This window comes from Notothenia rossii (assembly GCF_949606895.1).
Source record: "Notothenia rossii genome assembly, chromosome: 9".
NCBI lineage: Eukaryota > Metazoa > Chordata > Actinopteri > Perciformes > Nototheniidae > Notothenia > Notothenia rossii.
In genome coordinates this window covers 17976037-18003779 of record NC_136907.1, presented here as the reverse complement: position 1 = coordinate 18003779, position 27743 = coordinate 17976037, and the positions used below count along the sequence as shown (strand labels likewise).

The following is a 27743-nucleotide window of genomic DNA, read 5'->3' as shown; positions in this document are numbered from 1 at the left end:
CAGGCTATTGCAGCTCTCTTGTGTTTCATGCTGAATTTGAAGTCAAAATGTTGCCAGCTTCAAGGCATCTCCGGTTTTGTGATGCATACCATCCTAACTGCTTTAATCATTTGGTCAGCATGCAAGTTGTGGTTTCAATTTGAGTGATTGAACAATTGTTCAAAAATGTTGCTATTTCTTTGCATACTTGTATGACTGCCAATGTTGAAACCATGACATGCAAAGGGAAGTCCTTGCATTGTGAACATTGTATAACTTTGCAATAATGGCATCAGCGAGAATAATTACAGGTTACACTTTACAGACAGTTGCATGGCGAGAATGGCAATAAAACCAATGCTGACATGGAATAGATGCTTGTAAAACGAAATAGGGGAGTTTTGACTAATCCCTAAATCTTGGCGTGACATTTAGAGAAGGAAGCAGCTGGTGACATGCAAACATTCATCAAAATATGTAATATCAGCAGCATAAATTCACACAGTGATTTGGCAGTATGACCCAGAATTACCTCCCAAAGACTGTTCTCTCTACCTGCCATCCAGAGCAGTTCAGTGTCCAAATGATGTCACATGCTGCAGAAACACCAGATGACAACACAAAATGTATTTTATTGGCCGAACTTGATAATTGTTTGATCCTGGGGTCTAATATGCTGGTTTACAGAAGTCAATAAATCACAATTATATTCATGGGGAAGTTATTAAAAATGGTGGGAAAGAATCCTCTTGCCTCACCATGGGAGCTGGTTGTATTCTAAGTTTGAGTCCCGGTGTGATTCATTGCTGCTGATGTACTGGAGTATCTCCTAAACTTGCTATTCATCACAGGCTTGCTACATTCTTGCTGTACAGTGCGTGCCCAAGACGGCAATTACAATGTGTTGAATGGTGACACAGAAAGAGAAACATGGAGGGAGAGAGTGTGTGTTTCAGAGAAGGATAGTTTATGTGCTAAAGTATCCAAAATGCCTGTTCAGGGAGGCTTAAATATCATATAAACCTGCAAAACTCTGTGAAGGTTGTAAGAGTGCCTGCTGGCTGTTTTTGACTAGAGAAGGTAAGGTTTAAGACTGCAACGAAACACAAGACCTTCTCTTATTTTACGCGCTATCCTTACATCATTCCTCTACTTTGCACCATTGACAGATCTCCTCCCCTATTCTTACATGTCCTTATATTAAAGCGAAGAAACACCTGCACTTGGAGACAGTGAGAGTTGTTAATTCCAGTAAACAAGTTGTGATGGCAGCTGCTGCTTTTCCCCTTAAGTTGATAATGTTCCAGGATAAGCCCATTAGTCCCCTGCCAGCCCGTTAAGACTTTAGCCAGTTAATGGCGTGTCTACTTGACTCTTGAAATATTTGTGCTGATACTGTGTGTGTGTGTGTGTGTGTGTGTGTGTGTGTGTGTGTGTGTGTGTGTGTGTGTGTGTGTGTGTGTGTGTGTGTGTGTGTGTGTGTGTGTGTGTGTGTGTGTGTGTGTGTGTGTGTGTGTGTGTGTGTGTGTGTGTGTGTGTGTGTGTGTGTGTGTGTGTGTGTGTGTGTGTGTGTGTGTGTGTGTGTGTGTGTGTGTGTGTGTGTGTGTGTGTGTGTGGTAAAAGGTGTTATGTGCATGAGACAGAACAAATGGCAGAGAAACACAAACATAATAAAACCAATGATGTAGCGGCTGAAGCATTTAGAGAAGATCCGTTGGATTTGTAAGGACGTGTCAAACCGACGTCTAGGCAGAAGGTGACGCAGGACACTTGTCCATCCTGACGATTGTCAAACAGTCATTTTATGGACATGGGAATTCACAACTGAGTGTTAGGTAAATAAGGACCCGAGCCGTGCACAGAATCACTGTCCAGCTTCCCTTCTCACACCTTTTTGCTGTTCTTCCCTCTGTGTGGTCTGGCTGGTATGTCCATGCATGATGGGAAATGGTCTGTCCCTTTTAGACTGTTAGTGCATTTAGAAGGTTGTTTCCGCAGGCAACATTCCTGCCATTTTTGTGACTTTCAATAATCATTAAATGTTAAAGAAAAGTGAAATGTGTCCATCCCAAACCCCAATAAGACATCTTCAGAGCGCTTGTTTTGTCCAATATCTTGTCCAAAACCCAAGTAAATAATGATATAAAGCAGAGAAAACCATACATCTATAAATTGATGCTGTCCCAAATCAACTACTTTAATATCATTCAATATAATGAAAAGAAGCAAATCCCCACAATGAGAAACCGTTTGGCATTTTATCTTGAAAAAGTAGTTATTTATTTTTTTATTTTTCATAGAGTATCTTTTTTATTACACCTGTTGTAGCTTATTTTATCTTACTGCTATTTACGGCTTTTTCTTTGTCCATATTAACGGATCAAAGTCTAACCTCAGACAGGCAGATACCTTATCAGTGTAGGATGAACGGGGATTTATCTTAAAACAATTCCTATGCCCATATAAACATCCAAGGGGTTATATTAGTTTATGTAGTTATTCCTCCTGTTCATACTGGCTGTGAAGATACCCCGTCTTAGGTCATTTCAATGTAAAATGTCCTCACAGAAGTGTCCCTTTACCACAAGCTTAGTGAATTTGCGAACCTATCTTTTAAAAATCAAATACAAAGGAGAGATAGAGAGTCAGAGTAATGTAGTATCGGTGAAATCCTTGTCATGTCTCATACTATTCTGCTGCATATAGGACTTCTGGAATGTGTCAGAGTTTGAAGTAAGTCTTGTAATCCATATTTGCTACGGGCATTGGAATCATAAAGTAGGAACACATATTTTAGGTTGCATCAGCAGTAGTATAGTCAATGAACTCAGTGCCCCTTGTACCCTTTTAATCTCCCTGTCTAACTTCTCCGAATACCAGAGACAAGACATGTGACCCGAAGCCACATGGGTTGTTTCTGTGACGCTGCTGGACATAATAGTATGCTTTAGGCTTTTCTCCGGCAGCTCTTTACTCTAAGGCTAAAATTACAGATTCTACGAGCTGCTTCCCCTCAACCAAATGAGCAAAAGATAACATGGCACTCTCCAAGAATGTCCTGTTGTCAGTGAAGCTTTGGGGTTCCTGAAGCAGTATGGGCCCGAGAACAATGCAAAAAACCTTGGGTTGTTGCTGAGCTTTTCCTGCCCATCTTGTTATCTGATGTATGTAACTGAGTCTCTGTGATTGATGTAAAAATGGAAGTGTGTGAGTATGTGCCGTGAAAACTATGGGCTGAAGGATTTGGAAGAAATTACAAATTGCGATTGTTTTGTTATGACTGTTTTTTGTTAAGCCTGTTGAACACGATTTGTAGGACTATATATCGCTGTAGCTCCACAATACTTCCCTCAAAAATGATATATTTACACATTTTTGGCCTTTTTACACATATTGTTCTTCCTGCGGTTTGGATATTGCACTACTCAACTGTGGTTTTATAAGTATCGTAATAACAGTTTTCCAGATACACTTGACCATTATGAAAAACAGCAAGTTCTTATTCTTTGTCTATTTATTACGTTAAGTTAAGCACCCTGCAGTTTGACAATTTCTTCTTTCGCAGAGGAAGTCAGTTTTGATTAATGTGCTTTTTCTTGTGAGCTTTCATGCCAGCGTAGCATAGACTGCCGAGGATCTAAAACATGGTTCTTGGAAGGCTCTTATAATCATGCCAAACATATTGAAGCATGACATGATGAGAAAGACTTACAGGAAACTCCTCCAGGAAAGCAGATCCCACATGCAAGAAACAGTTAGAATTAAAGGGATGACATCACACTTTTTGATGAGTAATATCATGCTCTTTCTGGATATTCACAAATGGATTACAGACTGATTAATTTCCAGTGAATCTCCCATTCTCATTTAACCCCACATAGTTAATTTTCAGCTGCTTGTTGCTTATTGGTCTTGGCAGGTTCTGCTTCTTTGTTTCAGTGTGGTAATCATACACCAGTCAGAACCTCACACCCTGGGCTGTGTAATGGCTTTCCACAGCGTCATCAAGGTCATATCCATGGTTATGGTTATCGCAGGTTCAACAAGCAAACAAAGGCTCTTGACACATTGCCAGCAATTATTCTCTGTGTTACTGAGACTCAGTGCTCCCGCCCAGCATTAGCTTCTCTGTGGGATTCACATGCATGAGGAAAAGATTGGAAGTAATGTTTTTTTTTCACAGCTCTATGACTTTTTCTAGAATTACAAGAGTTTATAATTATCTAATTTTAAAGTGACTGTGGTCATTTTAATATGTGTATGCAGACCAGAAGCTGGGAGTTTTGCCATCCTGGGTCAATCTGTGTAACTATTAAAGTCAAGAACCTCCAAAGTTAGATTTGTCATCGAGCCAGGATGATGATACAAGAGAATACTCTACGGCATATTTGTTAATTCATCACGTATAGTGCTATACACTATAACCTTCACACATCTTTATTATTTTCTTTGCGGTCTCTCGTTCATGCTCAAACAAACAGAAAAACATGAGCGCCCACAGTGAAACCACACTGTAGCACACACTCAGGCCTCAGCGTGCCACAGGATGAATCTTTGTGACATGAGGCTGTCATTTGCTAACCGCGCTATCTGTTAGCAATTAACTTTGTCACTGCATGTGGAGCAGCCCCCTTATGGAAACTGTGTGTCTGTTTGGATTGCCCAACAACCAGTAAAGTTGCTTTCCACACAATCACCATTAAATCCTTCTTGGTCTTGATCTTATGTGACCTCATCACAAATGAGCACCATTTTTCACCATTGCAACTTTTATAGTGTCAGAGAAACAAAGAACATCCCTTTTTGTTGTTATGATCAAATTCCACAAATATCTGCTGTAAGAAAAGTGGTCTAGCAGGTGAAAATGGAATTGATTTCATTTCAAACGATCTCATATGAAGTTGCTATTTCCAGCAAAGTTTGTTAATTTTGTTGAATTTATTGGTTTTTTTGTTCCCCTTCCACACCCATAGTGGTTTAGAAACCACTTCACAATTATTCACCAACGTTTCAGTTCCATCTTCTGCCTCTGCCAAGATAACACTTTATTATCCCATGGATAAGTCCTTTTTTTAAGACAGACTTCATCTGATATTTTTTACTTGTACTGTCATTATATCCAACAACATGAAGAGAGTAGAAGTGAATCACTCAGGTGTTGTTACCAATGGTTTCATGTGAGTATGAAGACTAAAATAAAAATGTTTGTGTGGTATTTAAAGCCACTTGCCCATGCCATAGAGTAAAACATACTGTAGATCTCTGAGTTAAACCATTACATCACTTTACATCTGCAGTGTATATATAGCAGATTATAATTATGTGGAGCACGTAACTCTGCCTACTTACATTTCCTTGCAGGCAGGAATGCTTTGTCCTCTAGTGACGACCTCAGTCTTGCCATTGTAGCACTTTGCATACCATTGAATGTGTGTGTGTTAGTGTGTGTGTGTGTGTGTGTGTGATTCATGCACTACTCATGGTCTGACCCTGAGGTGGCATAACTCACTCTTGCTTGTGTGTCTTTTGGGGGTGCATGAACTTCGGTCCACTATGACACAGCCCATGCACAAACCCAAGACACACACACACACATACACACATACACATACACACCACATCATAAATGCGTTCTCACCAGGGAGGTTGTGCAGATTAGTTTGGGGTAAACTATAACCTCTAGTTAGTGAATGTCAACAATGGAACTGAATCCGTTACATTTATGCTTTTGTCTTTTTAAAAGACTCCATCTGTAATTTTCCTTACAATAATTCCTGCTCAATATTGTGGTTTATGTTCGATTTCCAACATTGCATCGCATCAATAAAGTTACTTTACTTTCTCCGTAATTCAAGTACACATTACACATTTCCCACAAGGCCCCTGACCTCTGAGTTTACCGGAACTGAGTCAGGGACATTTGGGCGGTCAGAGGCTGTAAATTAGGAATTCCACATCTGAACCACACGACTCAGCTATTAGTGCTTGATGGAGCGTGAACTTGTGTGCCTTTGCTCTTAAAATACTCTTCCCAAGTTAGCAAAGCTGCTTGTCTTGCACAAACTGATAGTTTTCTCTCTTTCTGGGTGCTGTTTATCATTCCAGTCAATCATATCCTAATTTATCTAAGATTACTTATGTCTGTAAGACAAATACATACAAAAACATCTCAATGCACAGCTGTCAATGTAATAACAAGATGTTGTGGGGTCAAAGAAAGGTATCCACGTAGAAACTTAGATGACAAGACAAAGATGAATCACTGACACTTGACATGTTAGGTGTTCATTAACTTGAAAATCTTCCTAAATGCTCTGTTCCCTGTGTGGTTATGGGTACAGGTAGTCATTTTAGCCTTTTAGCTCTTTGGCATGTTACAAAGTGCTGGAATCCATCCTACGTTGTTAGGATTTTTGAGATTTCTTTTTTTTGTTGTATCTGTTTCTCAATTAAACAATTCATGTGTCGAACAAAATATTAATCTACAACTACAATAATCAAGTCTTTAAAGCAGAAATGTATGTGCCAGCCTTTCCTTTTTATTATTTTCTGGGTTTTTTCTGTATTATACAATTCAAATGAGTTTTTATTAATTGTTGGAAAAAAGCAATCTTAAAATATCCATTTTTTTTTTACCATTTATATAAACAATATAATTAATCAAGTAAATAATCAGAACTTTATTCGATTCATTCGATAAGGAAAATAGTTGTTGCTGTTCTTGTAGGCGCTTCTCTTGCCTTTGCAATTTCAGCCAGGTACTCTTGCCAGCTGCCGACAGCTGTTGCCGCTGCTAGATTTATAAATCTTACTCAAGGCATTGTAAACAGGAAATGAATACTGAGTAACTATTGTGCTTTTTCAATTTGCAACAGAGAGGCCAATCAAACTCTTAGTTAGGCGGTAGTAAAATGTCATAGACTATTGCTTAAAATTCCTCCTAAAAACAATGTGACTACAACAATTGCATCCAGCTGCCGAAAATCTCCTCACTTTAAATTGTGAAGAAATAATATGGAAATGGTATATGGAAAACAAATCCACGTCATAGCTTCAAAGCAGATTGAGTGTACAGAGAAGAACGATGACGTGATGACAAATGTTGGCATTTTAAAACATTTTAGTGTTTTTGCTGTCGGAGCATCCTTCTTCTGCTGCCATATGATAGGGACTGTTTCACTGTGGATATCTTGGTGTGACAATGGAAGATTTAATGGGTCTTTTCAAGTTATTTGTGTCAGCCAACAACCAACTATCAGAGGCAGGCCTGGAAATAGCCATGACATTTGTGTGTGTAATAATGGAAAATTGTTATCAGATGTTGCTTAGTGTGCGGGTATGTGTGTGTTCCCGTATTACCAGTTCCTACTCCCGCCTTTGCCTTACTTGATGGCTTTAAATGTCCACAGACTTTTGAGTGGATTTCTGGAATAAGAAATCACAGAAAGAAACCTGCTTACTGTCCAGGGGCTCAAAGATAATCTTCCAAATTAAAGCGATGTGGACTTATGCATCAATACAGGCCAAGTGAGAAATCTGAGAAAGCTTAAAGAACTTATTGAGCAAATGTTTGTAAATGAATCTAACATTACATGGAGACAGGTTCAAAGTTCCTTAATGCAAACTCTGTTAGCTTACTTAAATATCCACCAGAGATTCAGGCTGATGCAATTGCTGAGTGAACGTTTTTTTACTGAATTTCAAAGACCAGGCGTGTAAAAAAAGTTCCAGTTCTTTCCAGACATTTCACCGCCTTCAAACTCTGAGTGGCTTCACACTTCTGAGTGTCGCTGCTGGCTTTTGAAAATGTAAACCTAGAGTGCTGCCCAACGCAATATCACATAAATCAAAAGAGAGCTGCTTTTTGTTGTATTTGGCCTCTGTGTTGACACTCCCACGCTAATACTCTTTTCTTGTTTTTTTTTCTTCCTGACAGTTTGACACCACTTATAACGGCTCTTTCTTTTTCTTTTTCTTGGGTGTGCTTGGATTGCTTTGTGTGTGGGTGAATGATTCCTGTAGGTAACACCAGGCAGCAAGGCGGCCCAGGGCGACCTGTGTCCAGGCGACACAATCTTGGCCATCAATGGCGACAGCACGGAGCTCATGTCACACATGGAGGCTCAGAACAGGATCAAAACCTGCACTCAGCAGCTCACACTCGATATCAGGTAACACAAGACTGTCCTTAGAGAGCATTAGTCATCTGATGTAACCCTTATACCAACCTACAGAATGTGTAGATTTCATCATCATGATGTTGCTGTTGCACCACAAACCCCCTTTTGCTGGCAGTAGACATGGATCCATATAGGCGCAAAAAGCTTCTACTTTTATACCTCAGTTTGAATCATAATGATCAACATCTTTTTTTTTGTTGACCTTTAAGGGGAGTTCAACAGATTTTACACATTTTGGTCTTTTTAAAATTATTTTAAAGCACTTATAAATCATTTTTTTGCCGTTTGAAACACCTCTGAGCACAGGGCTAAAATAGCCGCTGTTTCCATTACACAATTCAATTGTCTGAACTGCCTGCATTGCATTGTGGGTAAATAATATTTAACATGAAAAAATAATGTGTAGAGTAAAAATCTGAACTGACAATGCTCCCACAGTAAATTGTTGTAATAATCATACGGAAGGCCACACACATACCAATAATGATGATGTATTTAGTTTACTATGTGACAAGCATATAGTCTACTGTATGGCTAATGTAATTGCTTGCAGACGTGTAATTTAGAGGCGCTTGCTTCTTTAGAATATATGACAAAATGTACATGAAGCCAGTTTTCCACAGATGAAGACTGATGGGAATTGTGATGTTCAGAATAATTGGAAATCAGTAAATTATTCCAACATTAGTCACTGAGTCAACGGTCGTCCCTTTTTTGTCAGCAGTGGCTGCTTTTGGTTTTAGTTTTTAAGCTCATTAACTGCAATTTTTGGGAAATACGTTTTTGTGACAAAGGTGATTTACTGCCTGTGGTCCAGGAACACATTGTTTCTATTTCGGGTCGATTGCTCAGCTTGGTACAGTGGAGTCGGTTTAAAGGAATCACTCTCTGCTCCTATAGAGCGCTGTCAAAGTAAATGAGGCTTGTGCATACAGTGAGTCACACAGTGACCTTTAGAAATGGACTTCACAGGTCGATATTGCTCATTTTGCCAGGACATGAGGCTGGAAAATTAACTCCTCAACATATTTCTTAGGCCATGTAAGGATGGATGATTCGGCCTAAAGCGAAGGACAGAAGCAACAAGTTTCTGTCAACAGGAAATCATCCATCTAAACAGTTAATGACAGGGGGAGGGGAGGGGGGTTAACCAAGGAAAAACTGAAATGTCAGTTGCTTCCCACATTTCTATTAGATGGTTAGTGTAGCCAGCTTACTGGAAAGTGCAGAGCGAATCTGGCAACCTCTGAATCCCGTCCTCTCAGATGAAGAACACTGTGTGGTTTAGCCAAATGGTGCCTCAGCTCTCTCCTTTTAGGGCAGCAGACAACACAGTCTCTTTCCTGTAATGGTTAGGAGCACCATGTTGACTTGCAGATGTGGTGGAAATAAGAATAAATCCCGGAGTAATCTGACCTGTCGGATAAGCAAAGCTTCACACATGCTGCAGGAACCTACATTCAGACAGAGAAGCACTTTTCTCTCTCTCCTTTCTTTCCACTGTGTTTGTGCTTTATAGTATGCACTCTAGCATGCAACAGACGTCCCTTTCCCCACAGACTGTAGTAGAAGCCATCCATCCATATATCAAGCTGAGCGTTAAGTGGTTTATCCACATAGGGATGGTTAATTTATTTAAGGATACATAAAGTAGTATTCAGCGCAAAGACTGGGGAAACTCTTCTGCAGCTGCATGACCACAAAAAAAGGAACTCCCTCACTTAGCCCCTTGCACCTTAACTTCGGCTTCAATCTTCCTTTAAGAAGTCAAAATTGTTGGAGACATTACAGCATGTAATTTAGTGTGATTAAATAAAATAACCACAAGTAAACCACCAGACAGTCATGTTGTTCATCAACCCCCCTTAATTTTCCATCGAAACTGATGAGATAGCAACACAGCAGATGCAAAACAAGGTTATCTGCTGGTATGTGACCTTTCCACAGTTTATTGCTTGAATAATTACAGTCTGAACTGCCCTGCCGCTGGACAGGAGCAGGGTAAGGCGTGTCTGAGAGATAGGCATGCACCTTTGGCTCCAGAGTGCTGAGCTGAAATGAACTGCTGGTGAAGGGCAGGGCAACAGGGGTTCAAGGAGAAGAAAAACAAGGCTTTAAAAAATGGATATGATGTTTTAGGCTAGCAGACAGATAGGAGTTGAATAAAGGCATGGCTTGAAGGTGTGGATTATGAGAAAAGAGAAAAACAACAATGGTGGAAAGAGAGCAAGACAAAGAGAAGTCCAAGCTAAATAGAGGAACGGTGAAGCAGAGTGACTAAGTGAGAAATCCACATGGCCTCTTCTCTGCCTCGACTGCTGGTTTACTGCCAACCTTTTCTGCTGGGTACATTGCTGGAAATTCAATTACCCAGACAACACAGTGAAGCAATAGTTGAATTTCTTTCCCTGAGATAGGGGACTTGCGTCACCACAAGTTTTGAAATAAAGTGAATATTAATAGAATATCCCAACTGGACACTATGAAAACACAAGATAAAGAAACTTTCTCACACACACTTCAAGTCAAATATACATTTCAGGCTGTTTATAGGTTCAATCTAATTCCAATTCTGTTCAATCCATAGCCTGGGGATTAAAGTGTTACATTGGGTGTCTTTAACATCCAGTGTGAGGTGGCTTTTGGCAGGAATAAAGCTGCACAGGAAGTTGGGATAATAAACGGCAACGGTCACTATGACAAGGCAGACAAACAAAAGCCGCCCTAATAACCTCAACCTTCATCAACAGGATGAAATAGGTCATGGTTTTGGCCTCTACTTATTAACCGCTAAAACACGATTCAAATATTGAAATAAAAACGGCACAATACAAAGCAACTCTAAGGTAGGTTTTCACATTTTCAAAACCTTTCAAATGTTCCCTCATTAAGGCAGTATGTTCTCCATTTAAACATTAAAATCCATAGAATGGGGATCTCCTATTCATTTGAACTTAGTACTTAGGTTATTTATTGAAGGAGATTGGTTTTATTGGAAACACCCCTCAGTTGTGGAAATAATGGAGTAAACTAAAAGAGAAAAAGAAAGTTGGGAGTGACTCAAATAACTCACGTTAAATCACTAGAAAATAATATTTTAGAGGTCACCACTTCTCAGTCCTCCATTAAAAGCGTAGCTCATAAAGTACTCGAAACATACGCAGAGTCGTAGAGGGAGAAACGGGAGACCTATAATTTTGTGTTGCTGCCGATAGACAAATATATGAGTCTACACGTCTGCTGAGAACCAAAATTACAGTATACTGGATACATCTGAGTTTGAGGTCTTGTATAACACAAGAATGTTCCTTTGTAATGTCTTTGCATTTATTACTTCACAACCCCTATTTTTTCATAACTCCTATTACCGGGCGTTTTGAAAAGTGCTCCACATCTGAAGTTGGTGCCCAAGAAAGCTCTTGAAAGCTACATTTGAAAAAAAGAAGCTTCATTAAAATTCAGCCCTGTAGTTTTTTCCCCATGAATGCGGTCATTCGAGGAACATTTCACCTTTCAAATTCTCATATACTGTCATAAATGTCAGTTCTCCCGAATTTTTCTTCTTTTGTGTAATTTACAGGCAATTATTTCTACTGACTTTGATGTCACCTGTCCTTTCCTTCTTGCGCCACTATAATGTTGACTGTTGTGGTTATTACATGCAAAACAAAGTTTTAGTTCTCAAAGACAATTCTTCCAAAATAAATTAACTTATTTTGCGTTGGTGTTCCTTCCATGATAATAAAAAGGTCTCTCTATCTGCCACCAGAGCTCAGTTTTGTTGTGGCGAAGAAGGCCATAGCAAATTATCGTATCATAGTCAGACTTTCATCTATCCATGTACCGCCATAGAAGACAATTGATGCAGAAAATGGAAAGTATGGTACATTAAACAATGACTCTTGTATTCTTGGTCTGTAAATGCAGCAACCAAGTTACGAGAAAGATTAGAAGATAAAGGAAACACGTTAATTGGGGGAAAAACAGAGAAAGAAAGACAAGGAGAGTCAAACAGAAAGAAAGTGCTCTGAGGTCCCCGCTGCTTTACCACAGCTTTCCATTTCATTCAGGCCTTTCTACTGATCCAGGCCTGTCAACGCTCCACTGTGAGGTGAAACACCCTTGCTAGTTTCTTTAAGTTCTTGGCTTCAGTTATTAAATAGAGCTGTGTCATCTCGCTGAGAAGGAAAAATGTCCGCCACCCCCACCACAGACACGTACACTATCCAAGTTCATTGTAATGTCAGAGGACTCGGACAGACACACAATGGACTGTGTCATGTCTGCTTTGCTTGGCCTTTATTTACTCTGACCTAAACTTAGTCTTTGAGCATGTGAACCAGCTGTGGTCGAAACCTTTTCTCCTCTATTTCCTCCTTGTTGTTCTTTTCATTCTCATCCTTTGATTTCTCCATCAACCATTCTTCCATGATTTCTCCAAACCTAATTCCTTCACTAATGCATCATGTCTTTTTTTATATCTCCCTTCATCTCACTCTCTTCCAACCTGCTTTCAGCTCCCTGCTGTTTCCCTACGTTTACCAGAGCCTATTGGAGAAGGCCATGTGGTTTAGAGGCCTGAGAGACAGATGATGGCGGTTTGGATGTGTTTCCACCGCTGGTCAGGCAGTTCGGAAAGCATCATGCTGGGGTGGCAAGTGAAATGTGCTGAGAAATGAGTCATGTTGTCTGAGCTGTGTGTGTTACTCTGGCTGCGTGTCTTGTTCATGTGAAGGAAGGACACCCTGCTGTGTTTGTTTCAGTTTAACTCACTGTTGAAAGGAAAATGTATTAGCTTCAGGTCAGATTGAGATGCAGATGGTTATAGTTAAAAGGACCAGTTCACCCCAAATGCCACAGAAACATGTTAAAACATACCAGTTATTGGAGTCATTTGTGCCACTCAAAACACTAACAATGACATTTAGAAAACTATTCTATTTTATTGGGGCCACAGAAGAACAAGAACATTGTAATAGGAACTAGCCATTTTTGTGTTTAAAGCAACATTTGCATTAGGTAATTTGGATTTAAATGAATCATTACGAATCATAGCAAAACAAAGGCAGAGCATAATGTGAAATCAGAGAAAACAAGCCGAGAAAAGACCTCTGAAGACTTGCCCCTGCTGCCTTTCTTTGACTCTCAGACCTGTGACTCATAGTTGAGGAATTATGCACGAGGCTGCATGGGACCAAAAGGAACACAGGACTCCAGCTGCGATGAAGACAAAAAGAAATACACACACTCACAGCGCTCCACTACAAGCTTCGCTGGATTCCCCTTCATCATCCCTTCATCGCATCATTCCTCTCACGCTCTCCCAAGGTCTCTTTCTTTTGTGGTTTAACCATCAATAGAGTTTGAAAGGCTGTGAGGATGGGGGAGACCACAAACCTCCCTCTTCATCACTTGCATCGATCTTGTCATTTCCCAGATGGCGATCTTTTCAAGTGACACCCCAAAAGTGTTCAGATCAGACCCCCATCCTCTTTAAAAGGAGGTTGTCTACCTTCAATCTCAGGGGAGAAAACATTTAGACTCTTCTAACATAACAAAATAACAAAGGAACTCCTCCAGTGTTGGTAACGTATCATAGAAAAAACAATTCTGATGGGTTTCACAGACGAAGGCATCGGGGCAAGTCTCTTCGGTGAACCCTGAAATGTTCAGTGATCAGCCGCATCTTAATTTGAGGGCATTTGGTTTTATAGCCTCGTGTCATGCTCCTCCTCGAACATGGTGATCCTCTGCAGCCAAAGTAAACTCGTCCAGCACTTTAAAAACCAGATATCCCCGATCAGGAAATTAAACCTGACGGGGGAGGTCAGGCAAGGGAAAATATGACCATAGGAAAGAATAGGAAAGTGGTTCTGATGACCTGAGACTTTCTATTTTCTCTGCATGTATTGTTTTTCTTTGTTTCCCCTTGATTTTGTCTATTTTCCTATTCTTATTCAGACTTCTGACATTGGTAGTTTTTTTCCTTTCTTTTTATAATCCTAACAGTACTTTTATGGTCAATATCATGTGATCTTTTAAATCATGTCCTTGCTCTTTGAAGTTCCTTACGATGATAACTGTGACCATTTGAAAACAAAAACCAAGTAATTTAACAATATGAGAACATGTGGATCTATATTTCAGAAGCGTGTGGTCTCTGAGTTTTCTTTGTCTTTCACTTTTATTTCCATTTATCTGTATTCAATAATGTTCAAATCTGAACTATACAGTTCAAAGCAGATGCTGGATGAAAATCAAAGACAACACTTCAGGACTGAGCCTGGAACTACTCATTCCTATCCTATTTATCATTTTGAAAATGTATTAAGAAAGTGCACCTAAACAGAGGAGGTAGAAGTAAATATGGGAAATTGATCATTCAATTTGAAAAAAGCTAGGAGGGTGTTTTATGGCTCAGGCTCGATTTTCCCCTTGGATCTTATAAAAAAAAAAAACAGACGGAGGAAATAGAAAAGCAAAGAAGAGAAGAAAAAAAAAAGTTAGTGATGATCCACGGGTTGGTGAATGTAAAGCAACAGCTGGATCCTAATTCCTCACCTACTGACTCAATACGTAACAACATGCTAAAGCGGTAAACAAAAAAACAATACAGTTCATTGTCCTTATCCAAAGTGGTGTGCACGAAAATGTTTCTTTGCTGTACTAATGCTACATTACATTTAAAATACTTGATTATGTCCATTGCTCAATATTTACAGTGTGACATCCAGTTGTAAACATGAAGCCTTATAACTGAAATCGCAGCCAAGAGGCTTAGCAGTCACGTAGCAAGTGGAATTAATCATGACAACATTACTGACATCCCTCTTCAGAATGACCTAATGAATGCAACAGTGTAACACTGTAAATCCCAAGCTGGTCTGCCTCTCACAGTTTCCACCTATGCGTAGCCATTTAAATCTCCATTTAGATGGATGAACGCAAAAATTCCTTGTTTTCTGTTTTGCACTTCTGAAATGTCAATTCAAATAGGCCATTTAATACTGAGCATTTACTTGTTTCAATGGGCTGTTTGTGCGGTAACCATCGAAACCAAACAATCTGAGAACACGTCGGCTTTCTGGCGTTGGAGGGGCATGTCAGCCCACGCAGTCTGCCAGACACTCGTCGCCTCATAAGAGTGTCCTTGATAGCAACACCTCCGTGGTTCATATCTGAAGCATTGCCTCAGCTCAGCCAACGCTTTGCCAGCTGCAGCCTGATGACCTCACCTCTTCAGACGTCAATCCTCCCTCACTGTGGGGTCCTTGGATCCATGCAGCACACTCACATTTGATATTCATGTCCTATGGGTGGAAGTGTGAAAGAAAAGAGGGTAGATGCAGTGTCCTTTAGTAGATCTGCTTGATCTCCTGGTGTTACTCTTTTGGAAGTTGGATGCTTTCCCACTGCTGAGCCAACACCATGGTTACAAAACCCACCCAACCCGTCGAACCAAAGAATTCCCCTCAGATATTTTTTGTTGATATGGCATGTAGTCTGCCATTACTTTAACACATAACTTGAAAGTGAAAACGGATTGCAAGTGAAGCGTTGAGTGATGCCACTGAAGATTTATTGCTATGTTTTATCAGCATGGGAAATCTGTTCCACTCTATTAATTTCATCAAACCATAGAATTATCTGGAAATAAAATATGTTGGTCCCTGCTTATGAATGCAGACTTGGCCCATTCAGCAGTGCTGTAAATAATGTTTTATCATTTCTGCCAGTCAGTACGTCATGTAGTTTCTTGTAGGGAAATGCAACTGGAGTCTATTACTTGTAATCCGAATAGAAGGGGGAGAAGCTTCAGATACTAGTAATTCAGTTATCACTCCTTTTGAAAAATCATGGCCCAAAATGCAATGTGTTTTTCGAAACATTTGATAGTTCGTACCCTTGAGTTATGATGTGATGATTTTATCTTTGTACCAGAGGTAGGAGGCCAGAATGAGCTGTATCCCATTCCTAATGTGAATACCTGCCAAATGTACAAATCCAAATATTCACACACACACACACACACACACACACACACACACACACACATCCATACACCTTAAAATGGAAATACGAGTGCAGTATATGATTTTTTTTAACTGCAGAGATTAGTGTTTTCTGCACATAAAGGGTACAGCAGTTAGCAGGGTAACATGAAATTGAATATCTTGAATCTCAATACAATTCGATCATCAAACGACTGTGAAACCAAAGTCATTATATTTCCCAGCTTAATGTCATTCTTTAAGTATTTAAATTAAATGTGTTTTGGCATTCCCTTTTTTTCCAGTTTCCTTTCAAACATTCCCACTCAGAAATAATGAAACTTTATACACTGGATATTCTGTGGAAAGGAAAATTCATACTTTTCAGCATAAACGACTCCATTCCTCAACGCTTGGGTGTTGGATGGCGGAACACTTATCTGACTCTTTCTCCCATGGGTATTGTCTTTCAGGTCTGGATCGGGAGAGAGAGTGTGGTCGCCAACAGTTAGTGAAGATGGCAAGACAAGCCCTTACATGGAGCCCGACTCACAGGTAAACACTGTTTACTTTGGATTTATAAAAACACAAGTAACAATGGTTGCTCTACATTTCTATTCACACCCACTTGGATGCTATCAAAACCCATGTGCTTTTTTTGTGCTGACTTTCAGTGCTCGGATGAAAACATGTTAAATTACTCACCAGACCAAAGAAAGACACAGAAAGAACCTGCACATTAGTTAAGATGGTGACGTCTTTCGTTGGATTTGTCACTTTTTTTAAATAGGTTTGATTGTCTCTTGCCTTGTGGGGAGACACATCAGGTAAAATATATATTTGAAACATACAGAGATGGGTTGCTGGTTCTGGTTGTGATTGTAGAAGGTCAGTTGTGATATATTATATTTAAAGTTAGGATTAAGGTTAGGGTTGGTTAGGGTTACGTCCTATGAACAGGATCTTACACTGTAACTATTCATGAAATATCAGCTACAGCAAATTATTTGATTATATTCTACGTGTTTTACTAAGCTAAGCATGTTTTATGCTGCTCAAAAGCATATCTACTAACCAACCAGTTTCAAGCGCTAGGTAGCTTCTTGTGTCGCACACATTTCACTGGTTTGATTTATTGTGAACATGGTTTTAAGCCTTCAAAATCTACTGCTTTGTGTAAGGGTCCTTTGCTACGTACTGAATCAGCCACGAGAGGATCAATCAGATCATGGGTCATAACTTTAAAGTGCAGGTCTGTGCCTGGGTGTGAGACTCAAGTCGTCTCAATCTGTTTATACCACAAACAGAATCCATGGAAACAGCCACAACACTGGATCCTTAAATTGCATGTACGCTATTATTCACATGATATAAATGAGATAATGCGTCCCACTGTTCACTGGAATGGTTTTGAAATAGTATCTTGATTGTTCTTCAATCGTACGAGCTGCCAAATGGACGTCAAAGGCATGATGAACTCGAGCAGATGATCTTTCCCAAGTTTTCCAGTGCTGGCAAGCCAACAGGTTTTTTTTAGCACAGAGAGAATAGGAGGTGTGTGTGTATGTGTGTGTGTGAGAAGACTTTGTGACTGAAACAGACAAACAATGAGCATATTGTGGCTCCGACATGCGGGTGTCCATTTGTCATGTATTGTATTGTGGAAGTTGTGAAGTCTGGACTGACGTGTCTCTCAGCCCTCTCTGTGGCAGGGTCTCCTTGTCTGAAAAAGGGTGGAACAGACACACAAAGAGCTAAGTGAAATCCATCTGTCCACTCATCAATGGGAGTTTTGATGCCTTACTTACAGGAAAGTATTGCTTTCAGTGGCAGAGATGAAAGTCAAAGAAGCTTTAGCATATGTAATTCATCTTTGTTGTTGTGGCTGTGAGAGTAGAGTAGAATTCCCATCAAATGATATCTCACTCGCACACTATTGTATATGTTGTACTATATAGCCACAGAAATGACACGTTTCCTATTGTGATTAAAAGAAGAACAAACTAACCCGATAACATGTTACCAACAATTAGAATTGAATAAAATATTTTCTCGGCTACCCAGAAACGAAAAAGAGAAGAAGATGTGTGTAATTTGAGCTATAAATTCATATGTGGATACATTTAACAGTAACTCTGCTCTAGTCTTCATCTCATAATCTCAACACCAGCTCTGGTCTTGTTTTGATTAACACAAGAAAATAACAAACTTGTGAGAAAGATTAACCATCAGCACAACTATTTATACAAATACTGAAGTGCATGACAGGAGGACTGTTTTGTTCGGGTGTGCTAGAGGAGTAATTCTGTCTCTCAGGCACTTTTCTCTAGGTCTGGCCTGTATCTCTGTAACATCTTATCCAGTCCTTCCTTCTCCCTCATTGAAGCCTTCAAAATGTTCCCTAAAGTCTCTTTTAATGAAACAAACCTGGACAACTGGAAACCGCAGAGTCAGAGCCACTTTATCGCCACGCTCAGGTGGATTCTTCTGTGAGGAAACATCCGCTCCCCGGGGTCGCATAAAAGACCAAGGCTCTCTTTTTCTTTCTCTACTCCGACACATAACAATGCCAATTGTTCCTCGATGGAAACAATATATGCACCGGGGCCTCTCTCACGCCGGATGAACCATCTCCAAACTGAACTATGTGAAAGGGTTGGCCCACAGTGACTTCATGATGAGCCAGTTTTGGGCAGCCTAGGCAAACATTTACTGAATCAAATCACTGTACGAGTGACATTCTTTGTCTGTTATGGTGGCCTGAAGGTTTGTTCGTCCGTCATCCACTCTCTGATTCAATATGCTTCGGCGAGCAGGGTGAGAACTGAGTCACACCAGCGCTTGTAGCTATAAAGAAAACTATTCTACTTGAAAATGACCACACATTGTTTTTGGCCTACACAGGCATTTATTGGTGTTTTTCGTCTCTAGATTGACCCCATTAACTAAGAACATTGCAATATTTTTCTACATCAGAATGCTACTACTAGAGCCCAATAAGCAGCTCCTGAGTAGTAACGAACCCAATGACGCCAGTCTTCAGGACATTCTCTTTTTTTATCATTTCCCTTTACATGTTTTATTCATTGACTGGAAATTCCAGTCTCACTTGTGGGAATAAGCTTCTGAGCAGGAAGTGTCACATGGAAGCTATGAGGTGTTTCCTTTCACCTCGGGAACAGGGTAGACTCTAATAAAAGACTGAGGGAACTGCATACATTACAAGTGTATGACTCTATGACTTGAATTGAAGCAAGTGTTTTTGCTTTTGGGTGTTCAACGTTTTGGGGTATTCAGTGCAACTGTATGATGTGTTTCCAAAGAACTTTCCTCATGTCTTTGAGCACAGACTACTGGATGTGACACACAACTTTCCTGAAATAGAAATAATTTGATAACGGAGGGTGGGAGGTTGAGATAATGATGATGTGTCGCACAGTAAGTAAAAAAGTAAGGGTATGTGTTGGTTCTGCATCACTTCTTTGGCTGTGAGAGTTGTGTCAAGGCCTTGTTAAGTAGCCCCTGACCTCATCTGATTCGGATTGTTCATCTGATATTTTCCTCAGCGGCATTAAAGTGTTAGCGGAATTATTACTTCAAGATGGAAGTTACATCAGTTTTTGCGAGATGACCGTGATGAAATAATGTCTCGTGGCTTCAACACATACACTGCCGAAACCTTCATAATCTCATCACCTCATCGTCTTAAATTGGAACTTTTTCCGATGAGAAAGACCGATTTGGAAAGAAAATGCCTCCATGCCTTGTGAATGGTTATCTCATTGTACATCTTTCTGTCCTAGTCCCAGAGCAGTTTTATTCAGAAGTAAAATGATACCACCACTTACTGTCATTTCACGTTTTCTAAGAAATTCCTTCCATTTAATTAAATGGCAGTTTCAAGTAGGTAGGAATGGTCTTTTGGTCCAATTTAAGACCAAACTGCATTTTTTGTTTGTTTATCAGAATGCCATTCATTTCCGCTACCCTATTATTAAAGTGATAGCTATTGTGGTGGAGCACTATGGCCCTGTGGAAAGAATGAGGCCTCACAATGCGGAAGCTAAGAGGTCTGGATCACACCAGATGTAGCCCCGGAGCTGGCAGCTCAAGGCAAATTCTGGAAGCTAGCTTTAATACGAGCTGACAGATGGAGTCCTTGCATGACTTATTGACCGTAATTCCTTCACTGCTTGGAATTACATTTTACTTCAGATAAAAAATGTGTGCGTGATACAAAATAGTTTTAGGAATTGAACAAGGCAGTTACTTTCCAATATCTGTCATTGAGAATAATTTGCCTTTTTTAAAAACACAAAATAGTACAAAGTTGTAAACCTTCGTAATTTTCTAAGATGCATATTTATGGATAGGAATGATCAATAGTGAATAATGCCAGTTAGAACGATAGAGTTTGTACAAAACTGGATAAACACCATAAAGACCATTTAATACAAAAACAATATGAGGCCATTAAAGAGTATACTCATTGGTTGCAAAAATATGTTTACTAGGTCCACTGCTTCTCAATCCCCTGCCAGGGAATCTCATACTCGTCATTCACACGGCAGGCCTTTAGATCACAGACCTCTGACCCCACTTATTTGGTTGTTTGTGTTCACTAATCAGCCAGTAATCCCCAGAAATGTCCAAATCAGTCTTTTGGTTTTCCTAATGGAGCCCTTTCTGCTCTGCTTGGCTGTCAGCATGCTGAGGAGGGGACGGGGTCATTGAGAGCAACTCTGCTTGGGAAAGAAAGACCAAAATACTGCAGCCATCCAGACGCAGTCAGAGTTTGATGGTTAAAAAAAGAAAATACTGAGTTTTTTAGGGACTGAGACTGGGAAATTCCAAAACAAAGAAAGTTATTTTAGTGTATTGCTGTTGCACCATCCACTTTTATTTAACCTTATTCTGCCAGACTATAAAGTCTTCAAAGTAACACACATGTCTTAAATAAACTGCGTGAACTTATTGGTCTTATCACCAATAAACTTATTGCTGATAGTTAATAAACTCAAACATTGAATTTTGATCAAAAGTAGGATTTCTTTCTATCATGTATCTGTAATTGGAGACACATTACCAAATTTAATTCAACCCAGAAGTGAGTTTGTACGATCAACATGGAAGTAAAAGTTTCTAAACAGCTGCCGGAAATTGATCAAATGCATGACATTTAAATTGATTCAAATGCTAAATCCTTTGCGCCTTAAGCATTTGTTTTCTCTCAGACATGCTCATGGCCCGAAGCCCAACAACTCTACCATTTTCCGGTCTTTCTCCCCCAACCCCCCCACGTCAGCTCTCTGCTACCTCCTCTCTAGCCTGTTTGTCTGTCCCTCCAGAGAGGCACCCAGGGCCAGGCCCAGGGAGCCATAAAGGGCTGGTTTGTGTTTGGTTAGTGGTGCAGAGCGCCATGTGAAAAGCTTAATTTCGAAGGTCCAGGGGGATTAAACCATGCAGGAGGCAGAAAAGAAGGAGGTGCTGTGCATGTGTGTGTGTGTGTGTGTGTGTGTGTTATCATGAATTTGTGTTTGTGTGTTCTCGCTTAAAGACAGGCATATGATTTCAATTAGGTTCCTCCACCTTTTTTCCCCTCCCCAGCCCCTCCTCCTCTGGTGTGTTGGTGTAAGCCTCCCTGACCAATCTGTGGTTAAACTTAAACTGTAGTCTTCTCCTATTCAAGCTCTTATTAATCAGGGTAACATTCAGTCAGGTTGATAAATGGAGGAACGTGGTGCCTCTTGGCTGAATGCACCCTAATAAACATAATGCAGTTTGTAAGGGCTTACACAGAGATGAATGAACATGCATGCAGAAGCAAACTTTCTTTCTCTTTTCTGTCTTTCTTTCGTTCTTGGACATCGGTCATCCTGAACCATTAGCCATGCTTGGTTACCGTTGTAAAACAGGTCAGTGAAATCGGATGACTGCCAGAATGTGCTTATAGACAACGCCGGTTCCCATAAGCAGTTTTTGTGTTTGGATCTCATTCATCTCCTTTACTTTTTTTTGTTCTACCTTTCAAAGTTTCTCTTCATCCAAGCCAGGAGGAATGCAGTCAAGATTTGGGAGAAAATGAAAGAGTAACCATGCTCAAGAGAGAGAAATTAGAAAATAGATGATCTCACAGATGGTCTTTTTCAACCGTTATTAAGTCTCTGTTGGACATAAAACTGCAGCTGCTCATATTAACTCTAAACTGTTTTGACTACATTGGTAAAACACGATAAGGTTTCGAGAGGGATTAGGGTAATAAGGCATTCACTAAATGAACATGACTGTCACCTTAAAACAAAATCTCAATTAAACCTATATGTAGTCCAGCAGTGAAAAGGTTGAATTAATCTTTTTAATGAGTAAGTTGGCTTACAGCTGATTTTTGTTAGAAAAAGAAATCCAAGCCACCATACCTTTAGACCAACATGAAAGCACTTACAGGTCCTGAATGTTACCAAACTGGCATTTTTATAAGGCAAGCACCAGATGTGCTGCCTTATAAATCTGCCATCCACCCAGAGCAAATATCTTTGCAACAGGCATGTGAGGCCAGAGAAAGTGTTGAGAAAAAAAGACAAAAGGAATGGTTAGGGAGGGGGGTTCAGCTGAAACAGAAGTATTCACAATGTCAAGCAGGAGTGTGAGGGTGAGAATTGTAAAACATATACTTACTGCTGACAACAGGGAAATCTACCCAGAGAAGCATTTTTAAGGGGTCCATTGGCCTTCAAGGTACTCACATATAACTTTTCCTCTGAGTGCTGCCTGTGTTCTTTCTTATTTGTTTTTCAAACCTGGACCCTATTTTCCCATGTTTTTGTGTCTAAGTGACTAATGAGGACAACAATCTTTGAAATTGGTCAATTATTGGGGCAATTGCTCACCGTTAATGTACGCTCATTAGAAGTGTTTGCTTTGGCCACTGACGAGCCTGTGTTTGACAAAATATGGAAATCACAAGCGGTGACAGGAAAACAACAGTGAAGACCTGAATGAAAGAATGAAAGTTGGAGGAAACAGTTCTAGGAGGAGATTTTTTTGTTAGGGTACAGAAAGCTTAGTTTAGTGTCTTAAAGATCATAACTGATTATTAAACTGATTTCAACAGTGTGTACAGGGGTAGAGAAAAGTGTTGTATTCCTCTCTGAAGTCCTTACCATAAAGAGAAAATATAGTCCAGGTTATAAAACACTGAAGTCAATTTCTATATTGTTCTACCTCAACTAAATCAAGGGTCTGCTTGTTGAGATATTTGAGCACATAAGTGACAAAATTGTGATTTGGGGCAATGTAAATAAAATGAGCTTCATTGCTCCATCAGGAAAATGTTCCGTCTTGTCAATAAAGCAAGACAGGAATGTTTTTCTTACCCTTTTATCACCTTATATGTTAGCGTGCAATTACCTGTCCTCCTTCGCATGTCATGTTTGTACAGATTAGGAGTCATAAATGAAATGTCTTTACTGTCAAGCCACTGCATGCGGTGTAATATAATACGGGGATTTTTCCTCCGCTTGCTCCTTTTATTCTTAGGACAGGCATGAATAAGCTCGCCTTACAGTCTTACGGTTATTGTTCTAATTGTTATCTGTAGATTTAGCCCTTGTCTGAATATGACAAATGAATAATGGGTTCTCATTAAAACTAAAAACACTGAAGAACTTCACCCTTTCATATCGGGTATGTTCTCAGGAAAATGAAAGATGTCAGATGAATGAAGTTATGAAATAAAAGATAGTTAGGTTCAAAAGGGCACTTTAAAGAAAGCAGGAGGAAACATTCATATCCATTGGCTGAAATGTTCTTTTATAGGAAAAATGTAGAGGATTTGAAATAATCATTAAAGTGTAAGTCGCAGTCCCAAACAAACTGTGCTTCTAATCCACCTTAAATCGTCCTTGAACTCTTCTATAGCATGGCTGGGATTATTAATCAGTAGATGTTAATGTCCTGAGAGTTTTTCTTGGAGCTGCATTTTGCAACAGTGGAATCAAGATTTGTCAATGTAAAATTCCTGCTTAATCAGGTAATGCTCATTAATATAACTGGGGCATCTTTGATATGATCAAATGGCCTATTTCTTTTTATGTTCAGAAAAAGAAAGAGGTTGAGGGAACCTTTGATTAAAGTCACATGAGGTCCACCATCTGTGCAAATAGAGCTAAAGATAACGAGTAGGATCTGGTTGGGCCGTGTGGTGAGCACCAGGCTTCAGAGTGTCTGGTTTACTTGGAGAGAGCCACAGAGAGCTGGGTGTTTCTGACATCCAGCCCAAACAGGGTTTGGCTCTGGAAGAAAAGCTGCATTGAGCGCTGACTCCCCACTGCTTCTACGAAGTCTAACCATCAATAGCTATCTGCTAGCATTTTGTTCAGAGGGTTTCTGGACTTATCTATCTTCACTGTCCGAGGTTTTGGGCCGAGTAGGAAGAAGTGGTTTTACATTTCTCTCAAGTTCTCTGTCTTAACTGCAGGAGGCAGGGCAATGACAGACATTTTGTGTCCAAGATGTGGGCTTATTGGTGTAGGAGGACTGAAAGGTAGTGATTACAGAAGACCTGGGTGTTTGTGTGTGTCAGTACATGTGTGTGCGTGTGGTCCGACCAAGGACAGGATGACATCCAGCAGACCCATCTGTTGAAATGACAGGGGTCCTTTCTGGAGAAGCTGTGAACCTCCACCTCCTGTGGTTAGGATACTTGAGCTCAAAACACACAGTCTTTCTCACTCACTCACTCACTCACACACACACACACACACACACAGTCTCTCTCTCACACACACACACACACACACACACACACACACACACACACACACACACACACACACAGTCTTTCTCACACACACACACACACACACACACACACACACACACACACACACACACACACACACACACACACACACACACACACACACACACACACCAGTGGCTCACAGTTAAAGCAGTCTGACTGTCTCCAATCCTACTGCATTGCTTAACTTATAAACAAGTCACTCTCTCATCTAAGATGTTTATAGTCTGAAGTTATGATAATGTGCAGCCCTGTTTATTCTTTCAAAACTGCAGGCTATCTCTGAAATTCAAAGCACTATCAGAGGTGGTGACATCACTGCGAGCCATGCAATAAAAGTCTTATCTGTGAAGTTCAGTCTCTGAAACGGTAAAGCCAGGCTGGCAGTGAGTGTTATCACTATAGTGTGCTGATAACTGTGGTAAACACTGAGGCTCAGTGATGTCACTGTGCAGTTTGTGCAAATGCATGAAAAGGGCGTTGACCTCAGCATAAACACACTGAGTATACAGTGGCGTAAGTGTAGGTGTCTGCATCTGTCCTGAATTAGTGCAGATTCTTCCAAACAGCTCCAGCAGAGCATCTATGTGGCAAGAATATAGAAAGTAGCATGTCAAAAAGATGATATGTTAATCTTTCTGAGCTCTGTCTGCTTCTATAAACTGTTCAAGAAGAAGCAGCTAAACTAAAAAAAATTATTTACACCACAGAATTTAATTTGTTTTGACAAAATCATCTGCATGAAATCTATTACAAGCTTTGTGTTAATAAGCCTTACCATGAGTAAAGGAAAAACAGAAATGAAGTGGAAAAAGCCTTTTCCCTCAACCCTCACCACTGCAAAGCCTCATTTAGGAACTACCACTATATTCGCCTTTGAAGATTTGTGGTTTTTCAGCACCACTGGGCTTGTTTTCTCTGTTGACTTTCATTTCCTCAACCTAAACATAATGAGGCATTCTGTTATGGGCCCATTAGCCTTTTTTCTTTTTTTCTAACATTAGTAATTACATCTATGATGCTCTTTCACTTTTACCATTGTATCCATGTGTGCTTGGTTTTAAAGGATTTCAATACCACTAACAGCTTTATCGACTCTTTTGAATAAGTGTTGTTCTTTTTCTTCCTTTGTAGAATTTCCGTCCCATCACCAGCGGATATGGTGGTCCCAGTCTCAAGTCTTCATACACCCCTGAACCCCAGTACCCGCCTTCCCCCCAGTACCCTCCTTCCCCCCAGTACCCTCCTTCCCCCCAGTACCCTCCTTCCCCCCAGTACCCTCCTGCTCCCCAGTACTCTCCTGCTCCCCAGTACTCTCCTGCTCCCCAGTACCCGCCTGCTCCCCAGTACCCTCCTGCTCCCCAGTACACTCAAGCCCCACAGTCCCCAGTGGCTCCTCGCCCTGCACCGGCTCCACAGCCCCCCCACCTGAACAACGGGCACTCCAAATCCAACAACGGCTACAGCTACGGATACGGGAAAGGAAACGAACGCGCTCAGTTCAACAACCCAGCAGGACTTTATCAAAACGGCAGCAATGGAGAAAGAATTCTGCCAAGCAAGATGGGAGGCCTTAACCTCAGCGCCTCACAAAGGTGAGGGGATCCAATTGTGCTGCAAGGGGGAGAAAGAGAACAAAATATAAAGAAATGGGTTGTTGCGTATCCAGGACTAGTATATACTAACTGTAGGGTTTGGAAAAGAAAGTTCTTAAATGGATTTAAGTATCGAAAAGATAGAATAATTCAAATATAGTACCACACACTTTTTGTTATTGCCAATAATGGACCTGTCATCATAAGAAGACTTAATGTAATGTCTTTGCTGTAATCTAGAGAAACCACATCTTCAACAAATTCATATATTTTATAATTGGAAACAGTGAATAGTATCCATATCCATGTAGTGATTGGAAACAGTGAAAATCTTTTAATAGACACTCAGTTTTTGTAAAAAAAATAAGAACATTGTTACTGGGGGTTAAGTGCCTGCTTCTTAAACCCATTAACCTTTACATTGTTAAAGCAGCAATTATGAGTATTCATGTGCTCTCTACCATAACAGATATAAACACATAAACACACTTTGTATCTCTTTAGACTCACGTGCACAGATGGTCCTGTGGACTGGAGAAACACTTTGTCGTGGTGCACCACTAGAGCAGGCTGTAAATCTGTGTGTTCATTCTCAGAGTGAACATCTTCTCCACAACTCAGCGCTCCCCAGGACTGGATTGTTTAACTTCCTAGTCCCTGACACACGTGCAGTACAAACAAACACAGCTTAAAACCATTTGATCTCTGCTCAATGCCCCCTGTCAATCATGTTTTCTAATTATTTTGGTACACAATGTCTCGGTATTCTCCTGACTTTCTTTCTCCTTTCTGTCTCTCACTCACTCAGTCAAATGTTCACCAGTTTGGGCTTTCTCTCACACACACACACACACACACACACACACACACACACACACACACACACACACACACACACACACACACACACACACACACACACACACACACACACACACACACACACACACACACACACACACGCGCTCAGACTGCATTGATCCCTTCCCTCCTGGAGTGGAGACAATCGTGCAGTAGAGTGTGACAGAATTGGAACACATCCGTCAGCATCCCTGCTCCTCTCCCAGAGGCTTGAATGTATCACATGAATGGGATCCATCCTGTTAGCTCTCGGAAAACGTGATGGGTGATTGAACATGCAGATCCATAGCACAGGGCTTTTGTGATTAAGACTTCATGCCTGTGGAATCACACGCAG

General features: G+C 40.3%; 1 protein-coding gene across 1 annotated transcript in view; it reads left to right on the top strand.

Annotated features, from left to right (window-relative positions):
* pdlim4 (PDZ and LIM domain 4) overlaps positions 1 to 27743 on the top strand; it is a 41325-nt gene that overhangs the window by 1758 nt on the left and 11824 nt on the right. Inside the window, exons 2-4 of the mRNA XM_079647544.1 lie at positions 8002 to 8150; positions 16624 to 16705; positions 26085 to 26545. Of these exons, the coding sequence (XP_079503670.1) occupies positions 8002 to 8150; positions 16624 to 16705; positions 26085 to 26545 (692 nt within the window). The remainder of the gene's footprint in view (positions 1 to 8001; positions 8151 to 16623; positions 16706 to 26084; positions 26546 to 27743) is intronic.